Here is a 27027-nt window from a genome sequence, read left to right as displayed (position 1 = left end):
CAGACTCTTCGGCAGCGGGCACCATCATACAAACGCCAAGAGAACGCTGCCTCATCTATGGACTTCTTCGGAACTCTCGGGGACCATGTCGATTTCTTTCAAGAGCCCATTCGTACAGTAATCTACGAAGAACTCCGGAAACTGTCAGTACCCCCACAGCCGACACTCAGCTCTTTGTCCAGCGTTCTCCGTGACGAAGTCCAGCATGCGCTAAGAGAACCACCCTTCAACACAGAAGCTCGACTGCAAAGAACTGACAGTCCCTGTACGTCATATCAGCAAGCTTTGAGGCAACCTGCCCTACCTTCCTCCCCGCTTCGCACCGTGTGCCCAGCCATGCTACAGCCCGTCCAAGCAGCCTCATATTACCAGGACCCTCGACAGGCCCCAAGTAAATCAGACGTGTGGTGGGCACCCGATCGCCGTCCCCTTTGCTTTCACTGTGGCAAAGCGGGCATGTCTACCGACAGTGCTCCTATCAAGAGCTCGGACTACGCAGATTCTCAGCAAACTTGCCGCAACCTAGGTTCAGCCAGCATCCTCCTGAAATTGAAGAATAGGCTGAGACATAACCTGCACTGTGCCTCCTCTGAAATTAAAATTATAGCTTACAAAACCTTGCTAAGGCCTATAATTGAGTACGCAAAAACAGTATGGGATCCCCACACCCAAAGTAACTGTCTAAAACTAGATAAGGTCCAGCGCCTTACTTCTAGGTTTATATTTAATAAGTACCGCCGTTTTCACTCTCCGACTGAATTATGCAAACTTGCAAAGCTTCCACCTCTGCAAAAACGTACGGATTATGAAAGGCTTAAATCCCTGTTCTTAGTAATTCATAACCATGTCAAAATAAGATACGACAAGTACTTCCAAATCAAGACACAGGAAACATCACGGCACAGACACAGTATGTATATACCTTGTTAGATATGGGGCTGTTTCCTGTGCCTACTTCGAGTTCCCCAGACCACATCGAATCGCAGCACAGCTAATTGAGAAGCGCAGAATCAAGGAAAGCACATTCCAGAGGACCGCACGAGCAAACAAGTCGAAGGCCCCCACTTCGTACGCCGCCGGTGGAGCTATTCAATGCTTGGCTCTTCCAGAAAGCGAGGGGATAGCCCGGCACTGTTCCAGGTAACGTGAGTCCCGAAGCCAGACGGCTGTGATGTACCGGGAAGGCCTGACAGCGTCACACCGGTCGCCTTTGAAGAAGGCATTTGCAAGCTAGCGGGGCTGTACCGCCGAGAGTAGGGGGGCCCTCGGACAATGGGGCCCAAGCGTCCCCCTTGTCCGCCTTTGAAGAGCGCATTGCAAGTCAGCAAGGCAAGACCGCAGGGAGCCGCCGGGTGTGACACCGCCGCACGGGTGCCTACCATTGGCCGAAAATGGCGTCATCTGAGCGGACCCTCCCATTGGCCGAACATGACGCGACTTCCAGTCCTCGAAGGGTTTAAAAGAAGCATTCCCTGATTCACCTCTCTCGAACTTCTTGCCGTGGGCCACAGCGTCCGAGTTGCTGCCGGCCCGTAATGACTGTACGACTGTTACTCGACTCTCACCTCACTGTAAATAATGTAAAATAAACCCTCCCAAGTTTGTTTTCATCCCGAAGTCTGTCCTCGACTCCTACAACCTCCTCCCACAGTGCACAATGACTGCTTCAGGTATAGTTTTTTTCCCAGGGCAATTCAGCAGTGGAACTCTTTGCCTGACTCAATTGTCCAAATAAAATCAGTTAATGCATTCTTGGAAGCAATACATTGTCTTATGTACCCTGATACACCCTGATGTTCTGTAGTAATTTTTGTGACATAATAAGTCAAAATGTGCCCTGTAATTATATTGTTAATGTTTCATATCAGCAGTGCTACTTCAATTTTTGCATTGCATTGTTGTTGCATGCATTGCATGCATTGTGTTATTGCATTGCATTGCATTCTTCAATTGCACTAGTGCACTTCTCTGTTTATGTATGTTACATCCACTCCTGTAATAGCCCGTCATGGGCTGACAGTATCAATAAATAATAAATAAATAAATAAATAAATATGTTGCCCAGCAATGCGGATCTCCATCAGCTCGACACCAGTCGCACTCCCCTTCGCCACGGCGGTTTTCTCCGACTTGCCATACGTATTCGAGCGTGGTGCAGGGTCGGTCGCCCAGCCCACGCCGGGAAAACTAACCACAGCGGCCTTCGGGGGTGAGGCCGCTCAGTCTGGACATGCTCAAGGACCCCTACTGGCGCGTACATGGACCGATGATACATCGACGACAACAGTACCTGCTGATTATGGAAGGATTTCCTTGTACATTCCTGTAATGCTCAACGGTCGTGAATTGACTGCTTTAGTGGACACTGGAGCGGATTATTCTATAATCAGCGAAAAACTTGCCACCCTTCTAAAGAAAGCGACGACACCTTGGAATCAAACGCCAGTTCGTACAGCTGGCGGGCACATCGTCACACCACTCGGCATGTGCACGGCACGAATACAGATTCGCGGCTCTAAGTTTGTTGCCAGCTTGAGCATTCTCCCTCAGTGTTCTTGAGACCCAATCATCGGCATGGACTTTCTCAGGGAGCACGGAGCTATCATTGACATTCGACAATGCCTCATCCCTTTCTCGATAAAGAGCGCCGCAGCGACGACCAACACCATCCACCCTTGAGCATCTCTTCGTGTCATCGACGATGCTGTCACGTTACCACCGCGTGCAAGTGTCATGGTTCAAGTGGCATGTGACAGACTCTTACACGGTGAAGCGGTCGCAGAAAGCAATCGCTCTCTCCTGCTTTCTCAAAGTGTTTGTGTAGCGGAAAGCCTTATTGATCTCCATGATGGCCACTGTGAGGTACTTGTCACGAACTTCAGCTACGAACACCGACACCTTTTCCCCAGTATTGTCATCACCTACACCAACCCAATCGCTGATGTCACTGATTATTTTGTTTCCGAGGCAATTGGCACTGCTGAAGCACCTCTACGCAATGTCGACATTAGTCCAACGTTTCCTGAAGAGAACAAACAACCCCTGCGCGAGCTGTTGCTCGAGTTCTACTCTTGCTTTGCACGGTCGTCGAAGATAGTCAAACTTAGATTACGAAACACCGTATCATCACCTATGACGACGTGCCCCCAATACGGCAACAGCCTTAATATGCTTCCCCGACCGAACGACATGCGATTCAAATGCAGGTGAAGGAAATGCTTCAAGACAGCATAATACAGCCTTCATGCAGTCCCTGGTCATTGCCAGTCGTTCTTGTTAAAAAGAAAGATGAAGGTTTTGTGTTGACTACCGGAAGATAAACAACATCACAAAGAAACACGTGTAACCGTTGCCTCATGTCGACGATTCTCTGGACAGGCTGAGGCACGCGAAATATTTCTCCTCTATCGATCTGAAAAGTGGCTACTGGCAAATTGAAGTAGATGAGCGGGACTGCGAGGAAACTGCTTTTGTGACTCTGGATGGCCTTTATGAATTTAGAGTACTCCCTTTAAGCCTCTGTTCTGCTTCAGCCAGATTCCAGCAAATGATGGATACTGTTCTCGCATACCTAAAATGGATTAGCTGCCTCGTCTATCTCTATGATGTCGTTGTGTTTTCGTAAACTTTTAACGGGCACCTTCGACGCCTTCAAAATGTACTCGAAGCCATTCGATCGGCTGATCTTACACTCAAGCCAGAGAAATGCCATTTCGGTTATGAGGAACTGAAGTTCCTTGGTCACACTGTGAGCGTGGCCCGATCCCGAGAAGACTGCGGTCGTAGCTGCTTTTCCAGCTCCAACCAACAAAAAAAGTGTCTGACGATTTTTGGGCTTCTGTGCATATTATCGACGCTCCATTGAACATTTTTCGAAGATTGCAGAGCTGCTATTTCGCCTTACGCATGACGACGCACCATTGCTCTGGACTGATGAAGAACGGACTGCCTTTGCAGAGCTACAACATCGATTGTCTTCTCTTCCCGTGATCGGTCATATTGGTGAGGATGCTGACACAGAAGTACGCACTGATACCAGCAATATCGGTCTCGGAGCTATCCTTGTGCAACGCCAAGACGGGACTGAATGAGTTATCGCCTACGCGAGCCACACTCTGTCACACGCAGAGTCCAATTATTCCAGCACGGAGAAGGAGTGCCTGGCGATTATTTGGGCTACTGCAAAGTTTAGGACGTATCTCTACGGGCAGCCATTTAAAGTTGTGACCGATCATCACGCTTTGTGCTGGTTGACCAACCTCCAAGACCCTTCTGGACGATTGGCAAGTTGGGGTCTGCGACTCCAGGAATTTAACATCACCATCGTATACAAGTCAGGCAGAAAACATGAAGATGCTGACACGCTATCACGAGCACCTGATGAATCTCAGAATCCTGACGAAGAAGACGACAGCGCCTTCCTGGGAGCCCTCAGCGGGCCAAATCTGCTCGCTAAACAGCGATCGGACGCCGAGTTAAGGCCCATCATTGATCACTTAGAAGGCGGCATCGCGTCCATTTCTCGCCCCATTTTGCGACAGTTGGCGTCATTTTGCGACAGTTGGCGTCATTTTGCCTACAAAAGGGCATCTTATACAAAAGAAACACAGGTGCCGGCAACACATCTTCTAGTAGTGCCTCAAGCCCTTCGTGACTACCTCCTATTAGCCTGCCATGACGAGCTGACATCTGGTCACTTGGGCTACTCAAGGACTCTGGACAGGGTACGACAACTGTACTACTGGCCTAGACTGACTGCTTGCGTCAAACGCTATGTGAAAGGATGCCATGAATGCCAGCATTGCAAGTCACCACCCTTTAAGCCTGCAGTCCTTCTACAACCCATCGACCCTCCACGTACGCCGTTTGATCAAGTTGGAATGGACCTTCTTGGACCATTTTCCTTGTCTTCTTCCGGCAATAAGTGGATAATTATCGCAACTGATTACTTGACGTGTTACACTGAGATGAAGGCACTACCACGTGGGACAGCATCTGAAGTGACCTAATTTTTTATGCATCACATAGTGCTTCGGCATAGCACACCATTATTCATCATCACTGATCGAGGGACGGCATTTACGGAGAAGCTTCTAGACGACATCTTCAGGTTGAGTTACACGAGTCATCGAAAGGCCACTGCATACCACCCTCAGACTAATGGCTTGACAGAAAGACTAAACAAAACACTGGCAGACACTATCTCTATGTACGTGGATGTGCAGCACAAAACTTGGGACGAAATCCTGTCGTACGTAACGTTTGTGTGCAACACTGCCACCCATGAAACTACACGATTCATGCCATTTCACTTCGTTTATGGTCGAGATGTTCAAACTATGCTAGACACCAGGATTCCGTATGAAGACATCGATCAGCTCGACCAGTTAGCTCCTGACGTCAAGGAGTACATTATGCACGCCGAGGAAGCACGTCAACTGGCCCGTGTGCATATAAGACAGCAGCAGTGTACAGACGCAATAAGGTACAATCTCCACCATCGACAAGCTACCTATGAGCCTGGTGACCAAGTTTAGGTCACCAGGCTCGTAGGTCAGGTTTAAACTCATGAGCAAGTACTTTGGACCATACACAGTACCAAGGCGTGTCAGCGACATGAACTATGAAGTGATTCCAGACGGAGACCTGCCATCGCCCAAGCATCAATTACCACATGCAGTGATTGTACATGGCGTCCGCCTCAAGCCGTATTTTACACGATGATGTTAATATAGTGTACTGGTGAAACAAACTTTTTTTTGCTGTAGTCGTGTCGTCCTACAAAAAACTGCGAAGCGTCTTTTTTTTTTGTTCCCAACCACAGACCACATTTTTTGCCTCGTGTGCATGTCAGTATGTGTGCTAGCGCGTTTCCTTTTTTTTTTGTCTTACCTCATTTTTGTATAGAAAAGACGGGGAATGCGGGAGATGGAAATTCAAGACGATGAGCAAAACGTGAACAAGGTGAATGCAACAGCCAACGTTTCGACAAGTGGACTTGTCTTTTTCAAGGCCTTGAAGAAGACAAGTCCACTTGTCGAAACTTTGGCTCCTGCATTCACCTTGTTCACGTTTTACTCATCGTCTCATTTTTGTATGCCACCTATATGCCACCTGGTGTTTTGAGCCAGCAAATGGTCAGCATTGCGTGCCCAGCAAAAATGGCGAAGAAGGTGCCGAAGTCAGAAAAGATCCCGCACCAGCTGGAGAACCGTCCCTTCGTGTCTAGCATTTTTCATGTCTGGCTGCTGATACTGTTGCTTGCTCTTGCACTTAGCATGTGACAATATATATAGGGTCACTGCCAGTATACATGCACAAAACACAAAGAGGGTTTTGTGTTTGTGTCGGCAATGCTATTCCACCGAAATAGAGCAGTGACCCGAACTTGATGCAAAAGCTTTGCGTCGACAAACATGGTGGAACCCAGTGAAGTGGCAGCTCTCGCTGTGTACCACCACGGCCGCTCAATGAAAACGCACTTGGTGCGGCCCGTCGTGTCACGACGATTTTACTGGGCGAGGGCGTGATGCGAGAGTTTGCAGTTTCCGCCGTCGAAGCGCCACTGCTCCGGGACGCTTTGCAGGAGGAAGAGTGCCCGAGCGCCGCAGGACCAGTGGGTCTCACGTGTCGCAGCGGGTTTCTTCATGATATACGACTGCCCTACTGGATCTGCACACGTGTGTGATCGTGTACGGAGTAAACAGACGTTTTAGCACAGACAGTGCCATGCCGCGCAACTGCTGTGTGCCGCTGTGCAGCACCAACACAAGGAAAGATCAGACGATTCGATATCATGAATTTCCGTGCGATCCTCAACGGCGGGCAGCATGGTTGAAAGCATGGTTTCGCCATGGTTGGTGAAAGCAGCTGTTAAACTTCCCATTCAGGATGGTGAAATTTGTCTTGCCAGCTGCCATCTCACCTGCAGCCAGGGAACTCTCGAGTGAGCTTGAATTCATCACTACGTGGAGTGAGCCAGTAGCTGACGTAGAGTTAGCACCAATTGCATACCTGGCCGGCTACGTTGCATGTGCATGTGAGGAAAAGGTACAGTTGTTTTACAAGTTTTAAAAATTGAATTAGGCTTGCATTTTTTGGTTTTTTTGTTTAATTGACTAATATGTGTTTGTGTGTGTGATTAATTGACTGATTCAATATATATATATATACTGAAATATGTCTGTGGTTGATTTCATTACGAATATAATAGATTATGTTCTTTTAGTACCGTTTTTCAATCTAAATTGTTATGCTCGTCTTCAGCTGGCTTGTAATTCCTGCAAACTCCTTCAAGCAGCGAGGCCTGCTGAAGCAATTAGTGGATTGATCCGCAACGTTGATGATGGATGGCTAAGGTACCCAACAATAGAAGCAGTTGGCCTGTGTAAGCTTGTATGCACCTTCGTCACCAAGGTCCTGAAGTGCTCAGACGTGAGATGAACCAGCAGGCTATGCAACACCTTGATGTCAGCACTACTTCCTCATTTCACACAACGTCCAGCGCTGACTTGTGAAAAAGAGGATCGCAACCACACTGAGGACCACTGCAGAGTATTTTTGAGCAAGCTCATAAGACTATTGTTGACGAACTGGGCTAGCAGTCTGAATTCGACAGTGGAAAAATTTTGCTTACACATAAACCTCTCTCGAGGAAAGTTCTGCGCTTGTAACTCTTTCGGATTCTGTGTACATGAACTTTGAAATGATAAGAAAAACTGGACTCAACCTACTGACTTCTGGCTTTATTGTTTTTTTCCCGACCATTGATTTGGGCTAGTAGTGCCCATTTCCAAAATATTTCCCACATATACCCGTGAACAGGCTGAACTATAATGCAGTGCATTTCTGCATGTCCAGAAACAAAACAGCGTTAATCATCGGCTCTAATTGTGGACTAGAGTGATCATAGTTTGGACTTCTTAAAACGAGCCTTTTTATGCTAACCAACTAATTATATGCAACAAGTTAATATAGCGGATAACCGGCTTCGTGTGTGTCGAACGCGAGTTACTGAATAGGCGAATGCTCGAAGAAGTGCACCTAACATAGGTGACTTCCGACACAAACTGTCGCTGACAACTGCAGCGGTGCTGACGTGCTGCTATCAGTAGAAAATCGCCAGTTGGCATTACCATTCATATTTTGTGAAACACCGCTACACAGCTCTTTATCGGAACAGATGAAGCGCTGACCGCGCGGCTGCGGCGGGCGGAGAGCACAGCACTCCCCCCACAACTGTCCCGGAGCAGTGGCGCTGCGGTGGTGGCTATGGGAACTAGGCGCGTCACGCCCCTCTCAGCCGACGCAACGGGCCACACCAAGTGCGTTCCATTGAGCGGCCGTGGTACCACATTCGACCTCATTCACTAATACCATTTTTAACTATGCACCATGTGTAATTCTGACCGCAGAGGCTCTTTTGCAAAGCCCCGCTATCACTCATAAACATTGGAAAAGCTTACATTTAATCCTAGAATGTGGCATCCTCCTTCAGCAAATTCCACGGTACCATGTGGGTTTGATGAACACCGAAATAAAGCGCCAGCAAGACGGTTAAGCGGCACTACACTGTACATTCATCAGAGAAAAAATGACGAATGACGAACCGAACGACTCAGACGGGCCCATAGAGTTTCTCACTATATAAGTGAGAAATTTTATGGACGGGTCTTTGCTTCCTTTTGTGATGATGATGACAGCATGGTGTTGGTTTTGATTTCAGTTTTGCTAGCTGCGAAGATATGGCAGAAGGACGGTTTTGCTTTTATGCATGCTTTGGTGCAGGCTCGGCAGAATTTTCTGCTAAAATGCTGTTTTGGTGCAGGATGGTGCAAAGGTCGCTCTGGGTGCAGTATGACGCAAACGGTGCAGTTCCACCACTGCATCTGCTATAACACATTTCAAAACCCCAAGACGAAATCGCGTAGGAACAATATAATAAATAGAGTAGTGAATAATTTGGCATGTTCATAGGTATTCACAAAATGTGACATTAATGTAATAAACTTAAGAAGGATAGAGAACAACCGATAAGAGTATGTGATGCATATAAGCTTGCACTCCTCATATTTGTACTGATCACATCAGCCAATCCTGTGCCATCATTGACTGTTCTCCTTTTCTTGGCACACATTTTGTTACTCTGACAGGACACTGGTTACTTGTTCTAATCATTACACCTCTGAGCCGTACTGTAGTCTCCTTGCTACAACTAACATTTTTCGTTTATGGCTCAATGCCTTGAATGCATGGAGACTTGTCAGGTTTCTTAATTTTATTCCAAGTTTCAGCCACACAGGTGATGAACTCATGATATGCTGCTGATCAATTCTTTATTTAAGGCCCAGTTTTACATTCTCATTAGCCCTGCTTATGATCTTAAATGATAACTAGTCCCAATTGCCCCTCTGCAGCTGTCCCTTATGGGTGGCAAGTGAAGCTGCTACAATAAATAAATCACTCATGTGGCACTTTACTGGAAAGTACTAACAGCATTCCCTGAAGTGACTGGGCTAAATACGGTAACTCTGTGGGGTTTCATGTGCGAAAGCAATGTGGGGACATATTTGGACCCCCTTTTAATGTGTGGCCATGTTTAGGCCCCATGAGGAGGTTGCTGCTGTGGTCCAGAAGTGAACATCATGCTCGGCTGAACCACCGCAGCCGCAAGGAGAGTGCAAGAGCGAGTGCTGCGACAGTGGCAGACCATTGTGCTCCCATAAAAAAATTAATCCTTTTTGTCTGGCACTGCCCCAAACAATGGACGCTATAGATTTATTCTTGACAAAACAAGCAAGTAATGTACAAAGTGTGGGATCAAGCTGGATGCAATGCAAAACAATACCTCTGAGCAAAATTTTAGTGTGAGTACACCAGCGTAAGGTTAGCTAGAAAAATAGCGTAAACGCCGCATTTCCGCACACACAATTTGCACAAGGTTTCCCCAGAGTGCATTAAATTCTGTTACTAAGCAATGTACATTAGCAGCCTTTAAATTGAAATGCCACTTATCGGCAATATGTTGTTGAACATGTTACGAAGTTTTCGATCTAAATGTACAAAAATGTACAGCTAAACTAACTGATTATTTTGCTTTTTTGTCACAGTAAGTCAAACACACCTGTACATGGTATCAGAGTCTGGATCAAAGTTTATCAGAAGCTCTCGAATTCAAGGACCACCTTTTACATAGACGTGCCATGTCAGGAAACTAGAGATGCGAGCACGGGGACACAGCCCAATCACACCGATCTATAAGCTTTATCGTGCCAGCTGTTGTGTACAGACAAAAGTTGATATGCAATTTCAGTTTAATCAAATTCTGGTTAGATGGTACGACCTTTACACATTCAGTATCAGGAAAGGCAGGCAGTGAGTGGAAATGGCGACCGAGTTTTATTTGGGCACAGCCACCCTGGAGCCCAGTTGTGTACTCATGTGATCCAGGCATGTTGTGGTGGCTGCAGAAACATATTGTACAAAAATACGCTATTTTCTTCACTATAAGAATAACTAAAGAAACACTAGCGCTCATGCTACAATGGATGGTTCCCTTTAGACTTGACCCATAAAATCAAGAACCTCCCTAGCAGCATAATAGTGACAAATGCTGGCTATAAGGAGCAAACATTAAATGCTCTGGAAGGAAGATGCATTAGGCTATGACCTTCAAGGCACCCCAATCAGAAATGCCCAGTACCATTGGCAGCAGAAACGAAAAGGCACCTAAGACGTGTTCAGGTTAAGTATGACGGGGGCTGCACAGTTATATCAAACATAAACAGCGTGGTAGGCCAATAAACTCGGAGCCAAGATGAGTTCTACACTGTGCCGCATTTTCTTGTGCCTTGTGTGAGCAAACGGAAGAAGCTAGCTTTATTTGCCCAGCTGTGGCCATCACCTTCGAGGCAACAGGAGGTCAGCACTCACCCACTTCGAAGCACCTCCTGAGAAACCAGGTGTGCCAGGGGGAAAAGCCGGGAAGCCAGAGGGGGCAGCTGCCGCTGGTCACCCCACAGCTGTGCATCAACCAATGGTGCAACCCAAGCAGCAAAATGAGTAGCAGTACATATTTGCAAAGTTTTCAATAACAAATCAAGTATTCGATTCGGAGTTTGAGCCAAATAGTCAACATTGGTTAAGTACAGTTTTTAGATACTTCAAATCCCCAACTGTGCGTGATCAAGCATAACATTGGAGCAAAAGTGCGATAAATTTCATCTTGGCAGCCTTAGTGCACATAAAACGTGACAAGTTTCAGAGTGGAGCACGATACTTTTCTAGCCTGGCACTCACTAATGAGTCCCTAGTAATCAAATAAACTGCTCATATGCTCCTAATGCTCCATTATGCTTTTAACAAACAACTTTTTATTAAATGTGCAATGTAATTACCGAGAATCACTCGAACTGTGATTATACTTGCATGTGAAGGTAATTTCTATATTAGTGGTGAAAACGGCTGTTGATTGTTCAAAAACTGTTTGAAAAATATTTAATATTTGGTCAGCTGCTTGCACAATTCTGTCTCAAAAATTACTATTCGCACACCTCAGTGGAAACACTACCCCATGCTTCTCTCACATAAAACACCGAGTAAGTATTAAGGATGGTAAACAAGCCAGTATTTTAATGTGATACCAAAGCTGGTGTCAAAATGCCGCACCTTCTGCCATCGTGCCATCCTGACACAGAGCAATAGTTGCCGATGTTGTGTACCAATTAGGCCAGGAGTGACAATGTTGCTCGTAAAAAGAAGAAAGACATTCCTTCTGTCTGAGCCCAGGTATGTGCATACACTTCCTGGGAACCAAGACTGATTCATAGAAATATGAATCAGTGCAAATTGTTTAGCGTTCTCTGATGCCTTCCAGCATTATTTCTAAGGTTTAGAGGGTTTATGTCAGAAATGTAGCGTTAGTGTGTTTTTAAACACTAACACAGTCAGCGGCAAAACCGGCCGGTGTCACTGAAACGTTACTTCGTTTCTTGGCAGATTTCACAGACTGGACGCGGCGGCATCTCCCGGATCTTGTCATCCCTGTCGTCGGTCGCTGGCATCACGGACACTCTGCGGCGCATGCGGCCACTGCATTTCACGGTCCTATCCGTGAACAACTCCGCAGCATCCCCTGGTGCAAGACAGCTCAACCCGGTCCGTCTGGTGTCTGTTGCAGCGTACATAAAGCCTGCCTCCCCGGTGCTTCCCTGCAGTCAGCGGCAAAACTGGCTGGTGTCACTGAAACGTTACTTCGTTTCTTGGCAGGAAGGTTTTTTAAACTGCCTTTAGTACGTACACATTTGGCTGTTTTGCCGCTGACTGCACCGCACTGCAATGTCTTCTGTGTGTTTGGTATGCGACAAGCCGGTAGAGGGCAAGTTCCTTGTATGTTCCGGTTGCAAAGCAAGTTTCCATGTAGGGAAACACTGTTCCGGGATAACAGACAGTGTTTACACCAAAATGTCCACTGTTAAACGTGAAACATGGACGTGTCAGACATGTAGCTCTGGTGCTGGTTCCAGTCATAGCGATGGCTCACTCGGCCCCCACTTTTCGTCTATTAATACCAAACTTGATTAATTAACCAGCACTGTTCAGACGCTCATGATCAAGGTTCAGGAACTGCTCTCTTTCAAGGCAACTTGTGAAAAGATGGCTGATACAGTGACCGGCATTCAAGCCTCTATCGCTTTCCTTTCTGAAAAGTATGATTGTATGCTCTCCACTGTGACTACTTATCAAACCGAAGTGTCTCAGCTACGGGCTCAAGTGGAGTCACTTTCCAGTACAGTTGCCTGTCAGGCTGAAATTCTAGACCAAACAACGATGCAAATAAATGAACTTGATCAATATGGCAGACGTTGCAATATTGAAATCCATGGCCTCAATTTGAAACCTGGTGAAGACTTGAAGTCCTTCATGTGCAACTTAGCTGGACAACTGCGCCTAAGTAACTTCCAGGAAGATGAAATTTGCAGGATACACCATTTCCCGACCGGGAACAAATTTAGCTCTAGCCCTCCTATCCTTGTGCAAGTACAGAACGCTTCAGTGAAAGCAAAATGGTTTCGTGCTCAGAAGTGTCTCTCGGATCTTACTCAGTCGGAGAAGTTTCCTCATCTGTTCTTCAATGAAAACTTAACGCGGTTGAACCGGGAGCTTTTCCGGTTGGCCCGCTCCAAAGGAAAGGAAAATGGATATAACTTCGTGTGGACAAGAAACGGAAAGGTTCTGGCGAGAAAATCTGAAGGAGCACCTTTCATTCGAGTTGAAAAATTCTCAGATTTGGATAGGATTGCCTAGACATGGCTGGCATAGAGAGTATGAAATGCACTGACTTTGCGGATGTAAATAGTTTTTTTTCTGATGCCTCCACCAGCAGTTTCAAAGTTGCGCATGTGAACATTCGCAGCCTTCGGAAACATTGGAATCGGTTTTATGCCATCATTTCATCATCTCGCCTAACGTTCGATGCTTTTGTACTTACTGAAATTATTATTCCTTCTGAGAGCATTCCACAGTATTCATTGCTGGGTTTCCAAGCCTTCTTGTACACGCGTCTAAGCAGAAAAGGAGGAGGCATCGCAGTTTTTATAAATAACAGATGGGCAGCTTCACAGTTAACTTTTTCCTTTTCCCAAGCTGAAGTGATATCGCTGCACTTGAGCACACCTGTTTCTTCGGTGATTCTGTTATCGGTGTACCGACCTCCTAGTTTTAATGTGCGACTTTTCTTATCCGAACTCGATTCCACATTGTCAACCCTATTGCTCGAAGAGCACGTATGTATCATAGGTGATATCAATATTGACCTTTCGCGTCCTACTGTAGGCTTGGTCGCAGATTACCTCGATAGCCTTTTCAAATGGGGCTTGGAATGCGTCATTTATCAAGCGACTCGTGAGGAATTTTCGGCTGGTAAGCTCGCTGTGTCCTGCATTGATCACGTTATCGTACACGTTCAAAATCTAGCCATAAAATCCGCTATTGTAGAAATTAAACATGCCGACCATTATTTCGTTTGCTCCTCAATGACTTATCCAGATACTGTGACAGCACCCACAGATTCCAAAAACTAATTTCAGTGCTTGATCCGAAAATATTTGATAATCTGGTGGCTCAATATGACTGTAAATCTTTTTTAGCAATAGAGTCTCCTGCTGCCATATATGATAAACTCGTAGACGTGTTCAAAAACTTAAAAGAAAGTGCTACCTGAACAATACATATCAAACAACGTAACGTGGATAACGAGTGGATGTCGTCTGACATACTCGCTGCAATAAAAGAAAAAAACTTACTGTGGGTACAATGCAAGCGTGCCCCGAATTGTGTAGACCTACGGGCCCAATTTAAGCAGCTCAGAAATAAAGTTACTGCCATGATCCGCTCTGCAAAGCGAATACATTTTTGAGACAAATTTAAAGCCACTAGTTACAGTAGTAAGAAAACATGGTCGTTAATTAACAGCTTTAGAGGCACTAATACACACGCTGATATAATGAATTATTTTCCTTCCGGTTTATCTAGCGGCAGACAGAATATTTCTGATAAGTTTAATAATCACTTCTCTCGTGTAATGAGAAACGCAAACTTACAGGTAGATTTGTGCACTTTGCGTCACAGCATTAGTGAATCGGCATATCTGCCTTCAATTTCTCAGGAAGAGCTAAGATCGATTATATTCAATTTAAAATGTAATAAATCTTCTGGAATTGACGGCATTTCCATTATTGAGTTGCGCAGAACATATGCATACATCCAAGAAGTTTTGCTAGCACTACTTAATCGCATAATTTCAAGTGGTGAAATTCCTTAAAACTGAAAACAGCAAAAGTTTTACCTCTTTATAAAAGCGGCGCGCATAATAAAATTGAAAATTATCGCCCCATTTCAATTCTGCCTTTATCACTCAAATACTCGAAGAACACTTATTGTTAAGGATGGCAAGCTTTCTGGACGCCCACAGCATTTTGTCGCCTAGTCAGTATGGTTTTCGACCCGGCAAAAGCACTCAAACACTTCTGGAAGATTTATCCGATCAGTTGAATATAGCTGTCGATAATAATAAAGTTGCTTGTGCACTCCTTCTTGATTGCAGCAAGGCTTTTGACAGTGTTCATCATGGTCTGCTGTTAAATAAGCTTTTCTTGTTAGGATTTCGGGTGCTTTCTGGTCGTTGTTAGCAAATTTCCTTCGGGGTAGGCGTCAGGTTGTCTCACTTGGGCAAGTTCATAGTGCATTTTCCATGGAGTTCCGCAGGGATCTATACTCAGCCCGTTATTTAATATTTTTGTAAATGACCTCTCTAGCGTGATATGAGTTTCTCTTTATCAATACGGCGATGATACGATGATCGTAACTTCTGCCCACAGCTACTATGATGCGACTGCTTCTTTACAGTCTGCTGCCACAAAAGCTATGGATTGGTTTCGAAACAACCTAATTACTATAAATGTATCTAAGACGCAATTAATCTGCTTCCATAATCCTTTAAGGAAGGTAGCCCTTGACTATCCTCTTGTTTTGCATTCTTCAGATTGTTCAGCTTGTTCTTGTAGACCATTACAGTACTCATCTGTTGTAAAATATCTTGGTTTATATCTTGACAGCGACCTTTCTTGGAACAGCCACCTTGCTTACGTTTGTAAAAAACTTCGCGCCGTATCCTGTCTACTGTACAATATAAGATACTACATGCCCTTATCAGTAAGGAAAACTATAACACATGCTTTAGGCTACAGTCTACTCCGGTATGGAATAACAATTTACGGGCACTGTGCTGTCCGCTGGCACAACAGAATAAATGCGATACTGCACTCCCTCTTAAAAAACATATCTTATGATCTGAACCTGAATGCTGACACAGACCGTTTCAAAGTACTTTCGATGCCGAAGTTCAACGATCTTTTAATGCAAATGGTTGTCAACACTTCTGGTCCAGTCAATTCCTAGTTCCGTACACAGCTTCCCGATGCTTAAGGCGCAGGGACCCCTTTTGGAGGCCTTTCAAAAGGGCACGGCAGCAGAGCGAGCACGCAGATGGCTCACCCGCTTGTCTTCTTTATGCAGATTATTGCCAGCCTGCTGCTGATACCAGCGGAACACCAAGAACCAAATCAGCCTTTCGTGATTCTCGACGCGCATGTGCTTCAGAACGACACCTTTTCGTCGTTTCCTTTCCTACCATTTGCGGAAGGGAACCCGTCATCGTCTACCTCCAGCGGAAGAAGATTCTTGAAGCCATCCAGCACGGCCCCTCACCTTACCCGGAGCATAAAAGCCGGCGACGACCCAGCACTTACCAAAGGGCACGGCAGCAGAGCGAGCACGCAGATGGCTCACCCGCTTGTCTTCTTTATGCAGATTATTGCCAGCCTGCTGCTGATACCAGCGGAACACCAAGAACCAAATCAGCCTTTCGTGATTCTCGACGCGCATGTACTTCAGAACGACACCTTTTCGTCGTTTCCTTTCCTACCATTTGCGGAAGGGAACCCGTCATCGTCTACCTCCAGCGGAAGAAGATTCTTGAAGCCATCCAGCACGGCCCCTCACCTTACCCGGAGCATAAAAGCCGGCGACGACCCAGCACTTACCAAAGGGCACGGCAGCAGAGCGAGCACGCAGATGGCTCACCCGCTTGTCTTCTTTATGCAGGTAAGAAGACGTTTTGGAAAGTGTTTTCGCTCTAGTGAGCGCTGTCTCGTCGTGCTGCCGTGCCCTACGGTGCTTCTTGATTCTCTGTATGACATGGTGTACCTTGCAAAGTTTTTATTGCTTGCCGGAGATGTCGAGACAAATCCCGGGCCTGACCTTTCGAGCCTTGCCAAACAGTTAACTCAAATCGCCGCTGATATAAAGACAATAAAGGAAGAACGACTGCCATCGATAGAAAAAAAACTAGAACGACTATCATGCCTTGAAGACAATGTTTCAGCTTGCACTAAACAAATCGCTAGCCTTCAAAAAACTGTATCCTCCCTGGAATTAAGGCTAGACGATCTAGAGAATAGATCCAGAAGGTCGAACCTTATTGTGTATGGTATGCAGGAAGATACAGAAGAAAATACCGAGTCTCTGGAACGCGCGGTGAATGAAAAGGTCATTAGGCATACCTTGAAGTTAGAAGCAGTGGCAATGGAACGCATCCACAGACTAGGCAAACCAATGGCAAACAAAACAAGACCAATAATCTTTAAGCTCCTAGACTTCCGAGACAAAACAAAAATTTTGCGTAACTGCAAAAAACTCAAGGATACTGATTACGCCATCAACGAAGACTTCTCACCGCGAGTTCGAGATATTAGGAAGAAGCTATGGCAATATGGAAAAACAAGGAAGGAATCCGGTGATAAAGTGGTCCTGGTCTACGACAAACTAAAGATAAATAGTTGCCTGTATTCTTGGGACGAGGAAAATAATGAGGTGACCCCCATTACGTCCACTTCAAGCGATACAAAAAACCAGGACGTCGGTACGCGAACCTTGCGTCCCCGCCGTCCCTAACATCCAAAATAACGTTCGGAAATGTTAACGCTCGAAGTGTTAGTAGTAAGCTCGGACCCCTCGAATCAATATTAATAGCTTTCAAACCGGAATTTATAGGCATAACAGAGACTTGGCTAACCAAAGACGTCAAAGACTTCGAAATTACTCCCCCAAACTACGTCATTATTCGTAAAGATCGGCCAACACGAGGCGGTGGCGTTGCTATTTTGATAAAAAAGGAAATTCCGTACGTTAAGTTGCCTGACGTTGAGGGGGTTGAAGCTGTATTTTGCAAACTTTGCTTTGCCACTACCACCTTCATTGTTGGATGCATTTACCGTAGTCCTTCTACTGATTTGAATGTGTTGCAATCATTGCACGTGTATATGCAGCAGCATGTGAAGAACACCAAGCTCATATTACTAGGCGACTTTAATCTCCCTGATATCAACTGGCACACACTGCATCACCGTTCACCTTGCGCAGATATTCTTTTCGACATTATGCTCTCTTTTAACCTAACCCAGATAATAACTGAACCCACGCGTGTACAAGGATCCAGTTCTAACATTTTAGACCTAGTATTTTTAAGCAATCATTTCCCGACCCATAACGCTAAATTCGAAGTTTCAACCGGCTTGTCAGATCACAAACTGGTATTGTGTGAGGTGCCGTATCAAGATTCGCTACCCTCTTCACAATCAACAATTACGTACAAAGACTACAACAGAGCTGATGATACAAGCATCATTGATACACTGTCATTTCAACTATCGTCATTCAAACAACTCGCACATGATGGAAACACAGATATAGAAATTTTATGGCACGAATTTAAGTTCGTTGTGTCATATTGCATCAGTAACTACGTCCCTTTGAAAACTAAGAAAACTCATAAACATAACCCCTGGATAACTCGGACCGTTATTCATGCAAAAAGGAAAGTTCGCCGAATCAGAATAAATAAAAAATCTCATCCCTCACAACGAACTGCTCAACAATTAACTTACGCCATGGATGATTTGAAAACCAAAATTAAGAAGGCCAAATCACACTATTTTACAAACACACTTCCTAACTTTATAAAGAATTCTCCCGAAAAATTCTGGTGTTATTTAAACCCTAAAAAACGAGACGAAAGAACGACATCTCCTGCGGATAACAAAAACGCTGCGACTTCTTTGAATAATTATTTCTGCTCTATTTTTACATCTGATAACGGAGAACTACCAGGAATAACCTCCGGCACTGGTGTGAAGATGGAACCATTAACTATAACAGAAACAGGATTACTAAATCTTTTACTAACTCTCGACACAAAAAAAGGACCAGGGCCAGATAACATCCCTAACATATTCCTTCATCGATATGCCGAGTGGATGGCAAAATTCCTAATACTCCTTTTTAACAAATCATTATCCACCTGCACCCTTCCTACGGAATGGAAAACTGCCAAAATAACACCTATACACAAATCAGGAAATAAATCTGATCCTTCAAACTACAGGCCCATATCATTAACCAGTACAGTATGCAAGATATTAGAACATATTATTTTAAAACACGTAAACGCATATCTAGACGTAAATGATATCCTAACCCCTTGTCAGCACGGCTTTCGTAAAGGACTTTCTACTATTACACAATTAATTGAATTAACGCATGACATATCGAAGAGCATTGATAACCAGAAACAAATAGACCTCATATTTTTAGATTTTTCGAAGGCATTTGACTGCGTGTCACACACTAAACTTCTTGCAAAACTAGAACTAACTTTGGGAAGCGGCCCTATCCTTGATTGGATCAAAAATTATCTTAGTAATCGCACACAATTTGTTGAAATTAACAACGAGAGGTCCGCGACAACTAATGTTACATCAGGAGTACCCCAAGGAAGTGTCTTAGCCCCAGTATTATTCTTAATCTTTATTAATGACTTACCCGCATATGCTTCACAGAATATCAAACTTTTTGCAGATGACTGCGTTCTTTTCCCGGAAATTAACTGCCTTGATGACCATATAACTTTAAATAACGCCATAACAGCAGTTTCCCAGTGGTGCAAGGACTGGCAGATGGATATAAATCTAAAAAAGTCTGTTCTATTATCTATAACCAGAAAAAAAAAAACATCAGCCTTCCAGTACACCCTTAACAACATTCCTCTTGTATCTGTTCATGAGCATAAGTACCTTGGTGTGACACTAACATCTGACTTCAGGTGGGATTCTCACGTTAACAATATCACATCAACCGCGATAAGACAGCTCTTCTTCATTAACAGACGCCTTAAACTAGCACCATCCGAAACAAAGTTAATCGCATATAAAACACTCATAAGACTGGTTCTAGAGTACGCCAACACCGTTTGGTTCCCGTTTACTAACAAACTGATCAAAAAACTTGAAGTGGTACAGCGAAAAGCGCTGAGATGCATATATAATAAACACTCCATCACAGACTCACCAACAGCATTACTGAAACGGGCAGAACTCCTAACCATGCATAACAGAGCTAAGCTTGCTAGACTAAAAATCATGTATCAGTTAATACACAATCAACTTAAACTGCCTATTATGAAATACATATCAACGTCCTCGAATAGAATAACTCGCCATAAACACACACACACATTAAGCGAATTTCCATTCCACACTGATATTTTCAAATACTCTTTTTTTCCAAGGGCGACACGCGAATGGAATAATCTTAGCACAAGTACCACTGACAGCTCATCTTTAGATACGTTTGGTACCCTGATTGCGCATCAACTATACGCATTGCAGCAATAATTCTTCACATTATTCACATTATTTACGTAGTTCCTTGTTGCCTTATTATTTTAACGGTGTTTGTGCTTGACTATAATCACGGCAATGATGCAATACATTTCTTTTCTTGTTGGCATTATTGTAACCTTGATTGTTGCGCGATTGTTATTACGTCAATACTGACCTTGTAACTGGTCTCTGTAACTGCAATTATCTTTGTCATAACCTCTCCGTTCTATTTATTCTCTTGTATAATCCTGTAATCAAATTGTTATAAGCCCAAGTTTTTTATTGTATAAGATTTAGTAAGTAACACCTTATACCATGTTCCTATGTATAACATACAGCCCTTCCTGTTACAATCCCTGATGGGATTCACAGTATCAATAAATGAAATGGAAATGAACCTGAATGCTGACACCGACCGTTTCAAAGTACTTTCGATGCCGAAGTTCAACGATCTTTTAATGCAAACGGTTGTCTTAAAACACTTCTGGTCCAGTCAATTCCTAGTTCCGTACACAGCTTCCCGATGCTTAAGGCCCAGGGACCCCTTTTGGAGGCCACATTGTTCCACAAGGTACGGCACTAGAGCTCGGACCCATTATGTGCCCACCTACTTCAATAAATTACCCCACAGCACCTTCTGTGCAAAAACGAAATATAAGTTAAAGAGACTGCTAAGGCGTATCTGTTCGTAAAGGCGTACTTGTTCCGTTTATTTACCGTTATTGCTTGTGTTCGTGCATGTGACTGTGCAATTCCTTTGCACCATGACGGTCAGTCTGGTATATGGTTATGCATTATCTCATGGTAAAATTTGTTCACACGCATTGCTGTACTTCTGTATTTCATTATGCTCAATGAAATTTCTTTTCATAGATGCTCTATAAATTCTAATAACCTTTTTTGGTGTTCTATACTTGAGTTCACTGCTTATAACTGGTCTATCAATGTACCGTGTATGGTTTTGCTGCCTGCCAGGCGCTGCCGCTCAAGCCTTCAAAGGCTTTGGCAGGCCTGTATGAATGTACTGATTTGATCATTGGCAATAAAGGTATTATTATTATTATTATTATTATTATTATTATTATTATTATTATTATTATTATTATTATTAAAGGGCTACTGACACAACATTTTCAATTTTCCATTTTTCTTTTGCTTTACATGAAGGTTCTTGACCGCAATACTGCATAAGAAATACTGGCAAGCAAGCCTTACCTCCGTGTTTAGAAATGCATCTTAACTTGAAGACCATGATTCATTTGATTTAAATGAAGCTTGTCATGAACGCACTGAAGGAAATACAATGAGTGTCCTGGGCACATTCACGCCAGGCATCATTTAGATCAAGTCAAGCATGGGCGTCAAGTTAAGATGCATTTCTGAATGCGGAGGTTGGAGCGTCATAAATAATTTACTATAATAGCATTTATACAAATAGCGCTGTATGCATGTCACTCCCTCGTGTCCCTGTCTTTTTTGTGCTGTGTCCTTTTTCCAATCACTTAAGGTTTCATTTTCCAGGAAATGTCTGGACACAAGAAGCGGTCGCATGGAAGCACAACAATGTGAGGTTTTGGGACCCGCTTCAGCTTGCTCGGTTGCCTGTTATGCTGCTACATAGGGTTGCCAACCATCTTGAATTTAGCAGGACAGTGCCAACTTTAGTAAATGTCTCTCGACTTGACCCAGTCGCGATGGCCAAATGTTCCAACTTCTGCCTTTTTTTATACTGGATGACAAGAAATAGACCAGATTTCCTTTTTATAACACCCAACAGCTCATTTGCACATTCGTTTTTGTGTTCTGTTGCATTCTAATAAACATAAAGGTGGTTTTGTGCTTGTGAGGGTTCCAGTTCCCTTATAAGCATTAACCTTCTACAGTGCCATTGGCGTTACAAGAAGGCTCAAGAGATGGCGCCACCATCCTGCACGTGCATGTTATACACTGGCCACGCGCCCCTTCTGAGACCTCTGCTCCCACCGCGGCAGCCCTCCTCCTCTGTGAACTCTGAGCAGACGACATATCAAGTTCCGTCTGGCACTCCTGCTCCTCTCCTGCTGGTCGGCTGCCCTGTCTCAAAAACACTCTACTCTCTGTACCACCATGTGACCCCACCCATTCCCGCGTACTCCACGCTTCATAAACCCAGTTAACCTCCGTTAACAAAAGTCCAATGTTCTATCATCCACTATATGAGAAGTAACAAAACATGGTGTCAGAAGTGAACTAGTTCTAATGTCAGCGCATCAGCAATGGAGAAGATTCCTGCACCTGCGAAATTCAACTCCAGAGGAAACGCTGCGGAACAATGGCGAGCCTTCAAGCAGGGCTTCATGCTGTACCTCAAAGTAACTAACACAGCGAGAGCACCATCTGACTGGCAAGTAGCACTTCTTTTGACCGTCGGTGGTTCTTCACTGCTTGATATCTACAACACTTTGGGCTTCGGGGGACCGACTAAGGAAAGACCAAATCCAGAATTTAACTATGCATATGTCATCAGCCTCTGCGACGTGCATTTTTTACCAAAGCACAACGAGCTGTACTCGCGATACATCTTCCGAACTCGCATGCAACGGGAGGAAGAGCAATTCGACAGCTTTGTAACAGATTTGAAGCTCAAAGCGCGCGATTGTGGATTCGGAAACGAAAGAGAAAAAATGACCCACAACCAGATCGTCTGTGGTATCTATGACGAAAAAGCCCGTGCGGACATTCTCAAGTTAGAAGATCCGACCCTAGAGAAGGTTGAAAAGGTGTGTCAAGCACACGAAGCAACGAAAATTTAAATGAAGGCATTTAAAGAGGGTACTCCATCAAGCAGCAAGAGCGTGCACGCAGTGCAGAAATTCATCCATCGCACGAATGCCAACTTGAAAAGCACGAAAGGAAAACCACAAAAACCTAACTTACCAAAATGCAGGTATTGCAGTGGTAGCCACAAGCGCAAAAGAGAAATGTGCCCAGCTTGGAAACAAACATGCCGCAAGTGCAAAAAATGAAATCACTTCGCGGCAGTTTAAAAGCAGCAAGGTAATTGCTGGCCTGGCAGTACTAGATAGTGAGGATGAAAACATACTGGCAGTTCAAAGCCACAAACTAAGCTCAGTCCACACATTTCTGAGAGTGAACGGAACACAAATAAAGTTTCAACTGGACAGCGGTGCAGCTGTTGACGTCATCTTGCATAGACACGTCAAGCAACAGCAAATACAACTGTGCACAACAACACTGCAAACATGGAATGGAAGCAAAGTTCACTGTTCAGGCAAGGCACAACTAGAAGTTACAACCGCAAACGGACAGAGACATTCTGTGGAATTCATGGTGGCTAAAGATAACTTCACTCCTCTTATCCGAAGATCGACAGCTGAGAAAATGGGTCTGATAACCATAGACTATAACCTTGTGGCTGGAATCAACGAAATTCCAGAAGAAAATTTCACTCATCACATAGTGGAAAAACACCCAGATGTTTTGGAGACACTCTAGGAACACTCCCGGGAAAAGTACGCTTGGTGACCAAGCCAGATAAGCTTCCGAAAGCAGAGTGCCGAAAACAAATTGCAGAGTGCCTGTCAGCATCAAACTGCAATTAGAACAAACATTGGCAAGCCTGGAAAAAAGAGGTATCATTAAAAGTGTAGCAGAGCCAACGCAGTAGGTGAGCAGATTGGTTGTGGCAACCAAGAAAAATGGTGAAATGCGAATATTCATTGACCCACAAGCACTGAACGAGGCTCTTGAACGAGAACGTCACACAATGCCCATCCTCGAGGATGTGCTAAACTAGACTTGCGAGAAGGCTACTGGCAATGTTCTGTCGATAATGAGTCAAGCTTTATGACTACACTTCAAACACAAAAGGTCGTTATTGATGGCTCCACCTGCCATTTGCACTTGCGGTAAGCAGCGAAATTTTTCAGAAAAGACTTCAAGTGGCACTTGAAGGACTTAGCGGAGTTCTCTGCGTTGCAGACGACATTCTTGTCTGTGGAGTGGGCGAAAATGAAAAAGATGCTGTCGAAGATCATGACAAGAAATTAGAGAGTCTACTCCAGAGATGCCAACAAATTGTAATTCGCCTCAACAAAGAAAAAACTCAGCTCAGAGCCTCAACTGTCTTTCTGGGACACGTGCTGACAAAAGAAGGACTAAAAGTTGATTCCAATAAAGTCAAGGCAACTGAACAAATGCCAAAGCCAGTGAACGTCCAAGGAATACAACGCTTCTGTGGAATGATCAACTATCTCTCCAGATTCTTGCTGAAAATTTTGCATGTATTAGAGCCACTGAAAAAACTAACTGGCAAGGGTACACCATGACACGGGGGAAACCGCAAGAAGAAGCATTTCAAAAGGCAAAAGACGCTGTGACAAGAGCTCCAATTGTGGCCTACTTCGACTCCCGAAAGCAGTTAGAAATTCAGTGTGATGCAAGCGATCTTGCACTCGGAGCAGCTCTTCTTCAAGACGGACAGCCAATCTCGTTCGCCAGCAGAGCACTTACACCGACAGAAATCCGCTATGCACAAAATGAAAAGGAAATGTTGGATATCGTCTTTGCATCAGACAAGTTCCAGCAGTATACATTCGGAAGAGAAACAAAGATCATCAGCGATCACAAGCCACTGCAAGCGGTCATGAAGAAACAATTGGATCAAGTTACAAGACGGCTACAAGGCACGATTCTTCAGACGCAAAGATACAACATTGTCATTGAGCACAGACCAGGCAAAGAATTACTTTTGGCTGATAGGATGTCACATGCGATTCTTCCCAACGAAAGCAATGGACAAGAACTTGAAAACATCAACGTCTTACACTACCTTCATGTGAGAAAAGAAACCCTGAAAAAAAGTCGGTCTGCGACAGAGAGTGATGAATCACTGCAAAGGTTGAAAGCCATCACCTTGTCAGGTTGGCCACAAGATAAGCGTCAACTACCCCAAGACAAGCGCGTGTACTTCACATACAGAGATGAGCTCACAGTTGAAGACAACCTCATCTTCAAGGGATTACGTCTAATCATCCTAATTTCTCTGAGAGCTGAGATCAAAGAAATGCTTCATTCATAACATTTTGGAATTGAGAGCTGTCTAAGACGTGCTCGGTGAATGTGTCTTTTGGCCAGGAATGAATGCAGAATTGACTGGGGTAGTTGGAGAAGTATGGGAGAGGCCCTTGCCCTGCAGTGGGTGTAACCAGGCTGATGATGCTGCTGCTGCTGATGATGATGATGAATGCAGAATTAAAAGACCTCATCGCAGGATGCGAAGTGCGTCAAAAGCACGCACACTCCCAGCAACGAGAAACTCTCTCTCCTAACCCAGAACCCAGCTATCCATGGGAGCGAGTTGGATGCGACATCTTCGAATTGAACAGAAATAACTTCTGGATCACAGTGCATTGCTACAGCAACTTTTGGGAAGTGGACCAATTGAAATCAATGACCTCCAATCAAGTAATACTTAAACTAAAGTCTCACTATGCAAGACACGGAATACCAAGAATTCTGATAAGCGACAATGGACCACAATTCCCCAGCAAGGAATTCAACAACTTTTCAAAAGCTGGAACTTCGAACATAAAACGTCAAGTCCAGGATACCCACGTTCCAATGGAATGGCTGAATCAGCCGTAAAGACGGTGTAGTATAGTGCTGCTTAAAAATGCTGCTTAAGAAAGCAGAAGACAGCCACAGATCCACAAATGGCATTTCTTGATTACAGAAACACTCTGCTGCAAGGACTCAATGCTAGTCCAGCGCAATTACTCATGAGTCGCAGCACAAGAACAACTTTGCCAACACTATCGGAGCTACTGCAACCCAAAGCAGTCAATGTGAGCGAGAAAAGAAAGGTGAAAAGGCAAAACCCAGCCTTATACTACAACAGACAAGCCAAGGATTCGCTGAGCCTAAGCGAAGGTCAGTGTCACAGTTCGATCACTGAAAGGCGGGACATGGGTCAAAGGGACAATAACTAGAAGAATTGATGGCCGATCGTATCAAGCTCAAGTTCGTGAAAGCGTGCTGCAAAGGAACCAGACCAAGACCTTCCACGACTGCCGATAAACGCCAACACAAACAACCCGACACTACAACCCAACCAGAAGAGGATACCCGCGTGACAAATCAGGCAAACCGCACTGCTGTCAGACCTCAAAGAACCACAAGACTTCCAAGGAGGCTCGAGGATTTCGTCGTCAGTTGAAAGGTTATCGCCAAAAAAGGAAGGATGTTACAAGAAGGCTCAAGAGATGGCGCCACCATCCTGCATGTGCATGTTACACACTGGCCATGTGGCCCTTCTGAGACCTCCACTCCCACTGTCGCTCCCACCGTCCTCCCACCGTCACAGCAGCCTTCCTCCTCTGTGAACTCTGAGCAGACGACATATCAAGTTGCGTCTGGTACTCCCGCTCCTCTCCTGCTGGTCGGCTGCCCCGTCTCAAAAACTGTACCTCCATGTAACCACACCCATTCCTGTGTACTCCATGATTATTAAACCTAGTTAACCTCCGTTAACAAAAGTCCAGTGTTCTATCGTCCACTATACGAGACACAACGAAGCAATTGGCAGCCGTGTCAGTAGGGCAACTATACTGCACCTTTCAAACAGCGGCATGGTAGGGCTAAGAAAAGCTTGTCCAACTTTGTTGCATGCACATATGGCGGCTCCTGGTATTGACAAGGTCAATCATTGTGTATTGACACACTTGGTTATATTGAGGTTCTAAATACATGG

General features: G+C 44.7%; 1 protein-coding gene across 15 annotated transcripts in view; it reads right to left on the bottom strand.

Annotated features, from left to right (window-relative positions):
• Positions 1 to 27027, bottom strand: part of LOC135920079 (uncharacterized) — a 247788-nt gene that overhangs the window by 194590 nt on the left and 26171 nt on the right. For all 15 annotated transcript variants that reach the window (XR_010570164.1, XR_010570165.1, XM_065454132.2 and 12 more), the window contains exon 3: positions 10933 to 11021. Coding sequence is in view for 13 of the 15 variants with exons in the window: in XM_065454132.2 (XP_065310204.1) it covers positions 10933 to 11021 (89 nt within the window). In the remaining 2 variants the exon portion in view is untranslated. The remainder of the gene's footprint in view (positions 1 to 10932; positions 11022 to 27027) is intronic.

The sequence above is a fragment of the Dermacentor albipictus genome, unplaced genomic scaffold (assembly GCF_038994185.2).
Source record: "Dermacentor albipictus isolate Rhodes 1998 colony unplaced genomic scaffold, USDA_Dalb.pri_finalv2 scaffold_18, whole genome shotgun sequence".
Lineage (NCBI taxonomy): Eukaryota > Metazoa > Arthropoda > Arachnida > Ixodida > Ixodidae > Dermacentor > Dermacentor albipictus.
Note: the sequence above shows the minus strand (reverse complement) of the source record. Positions and strands in the feature narration are given on the sequence as shown.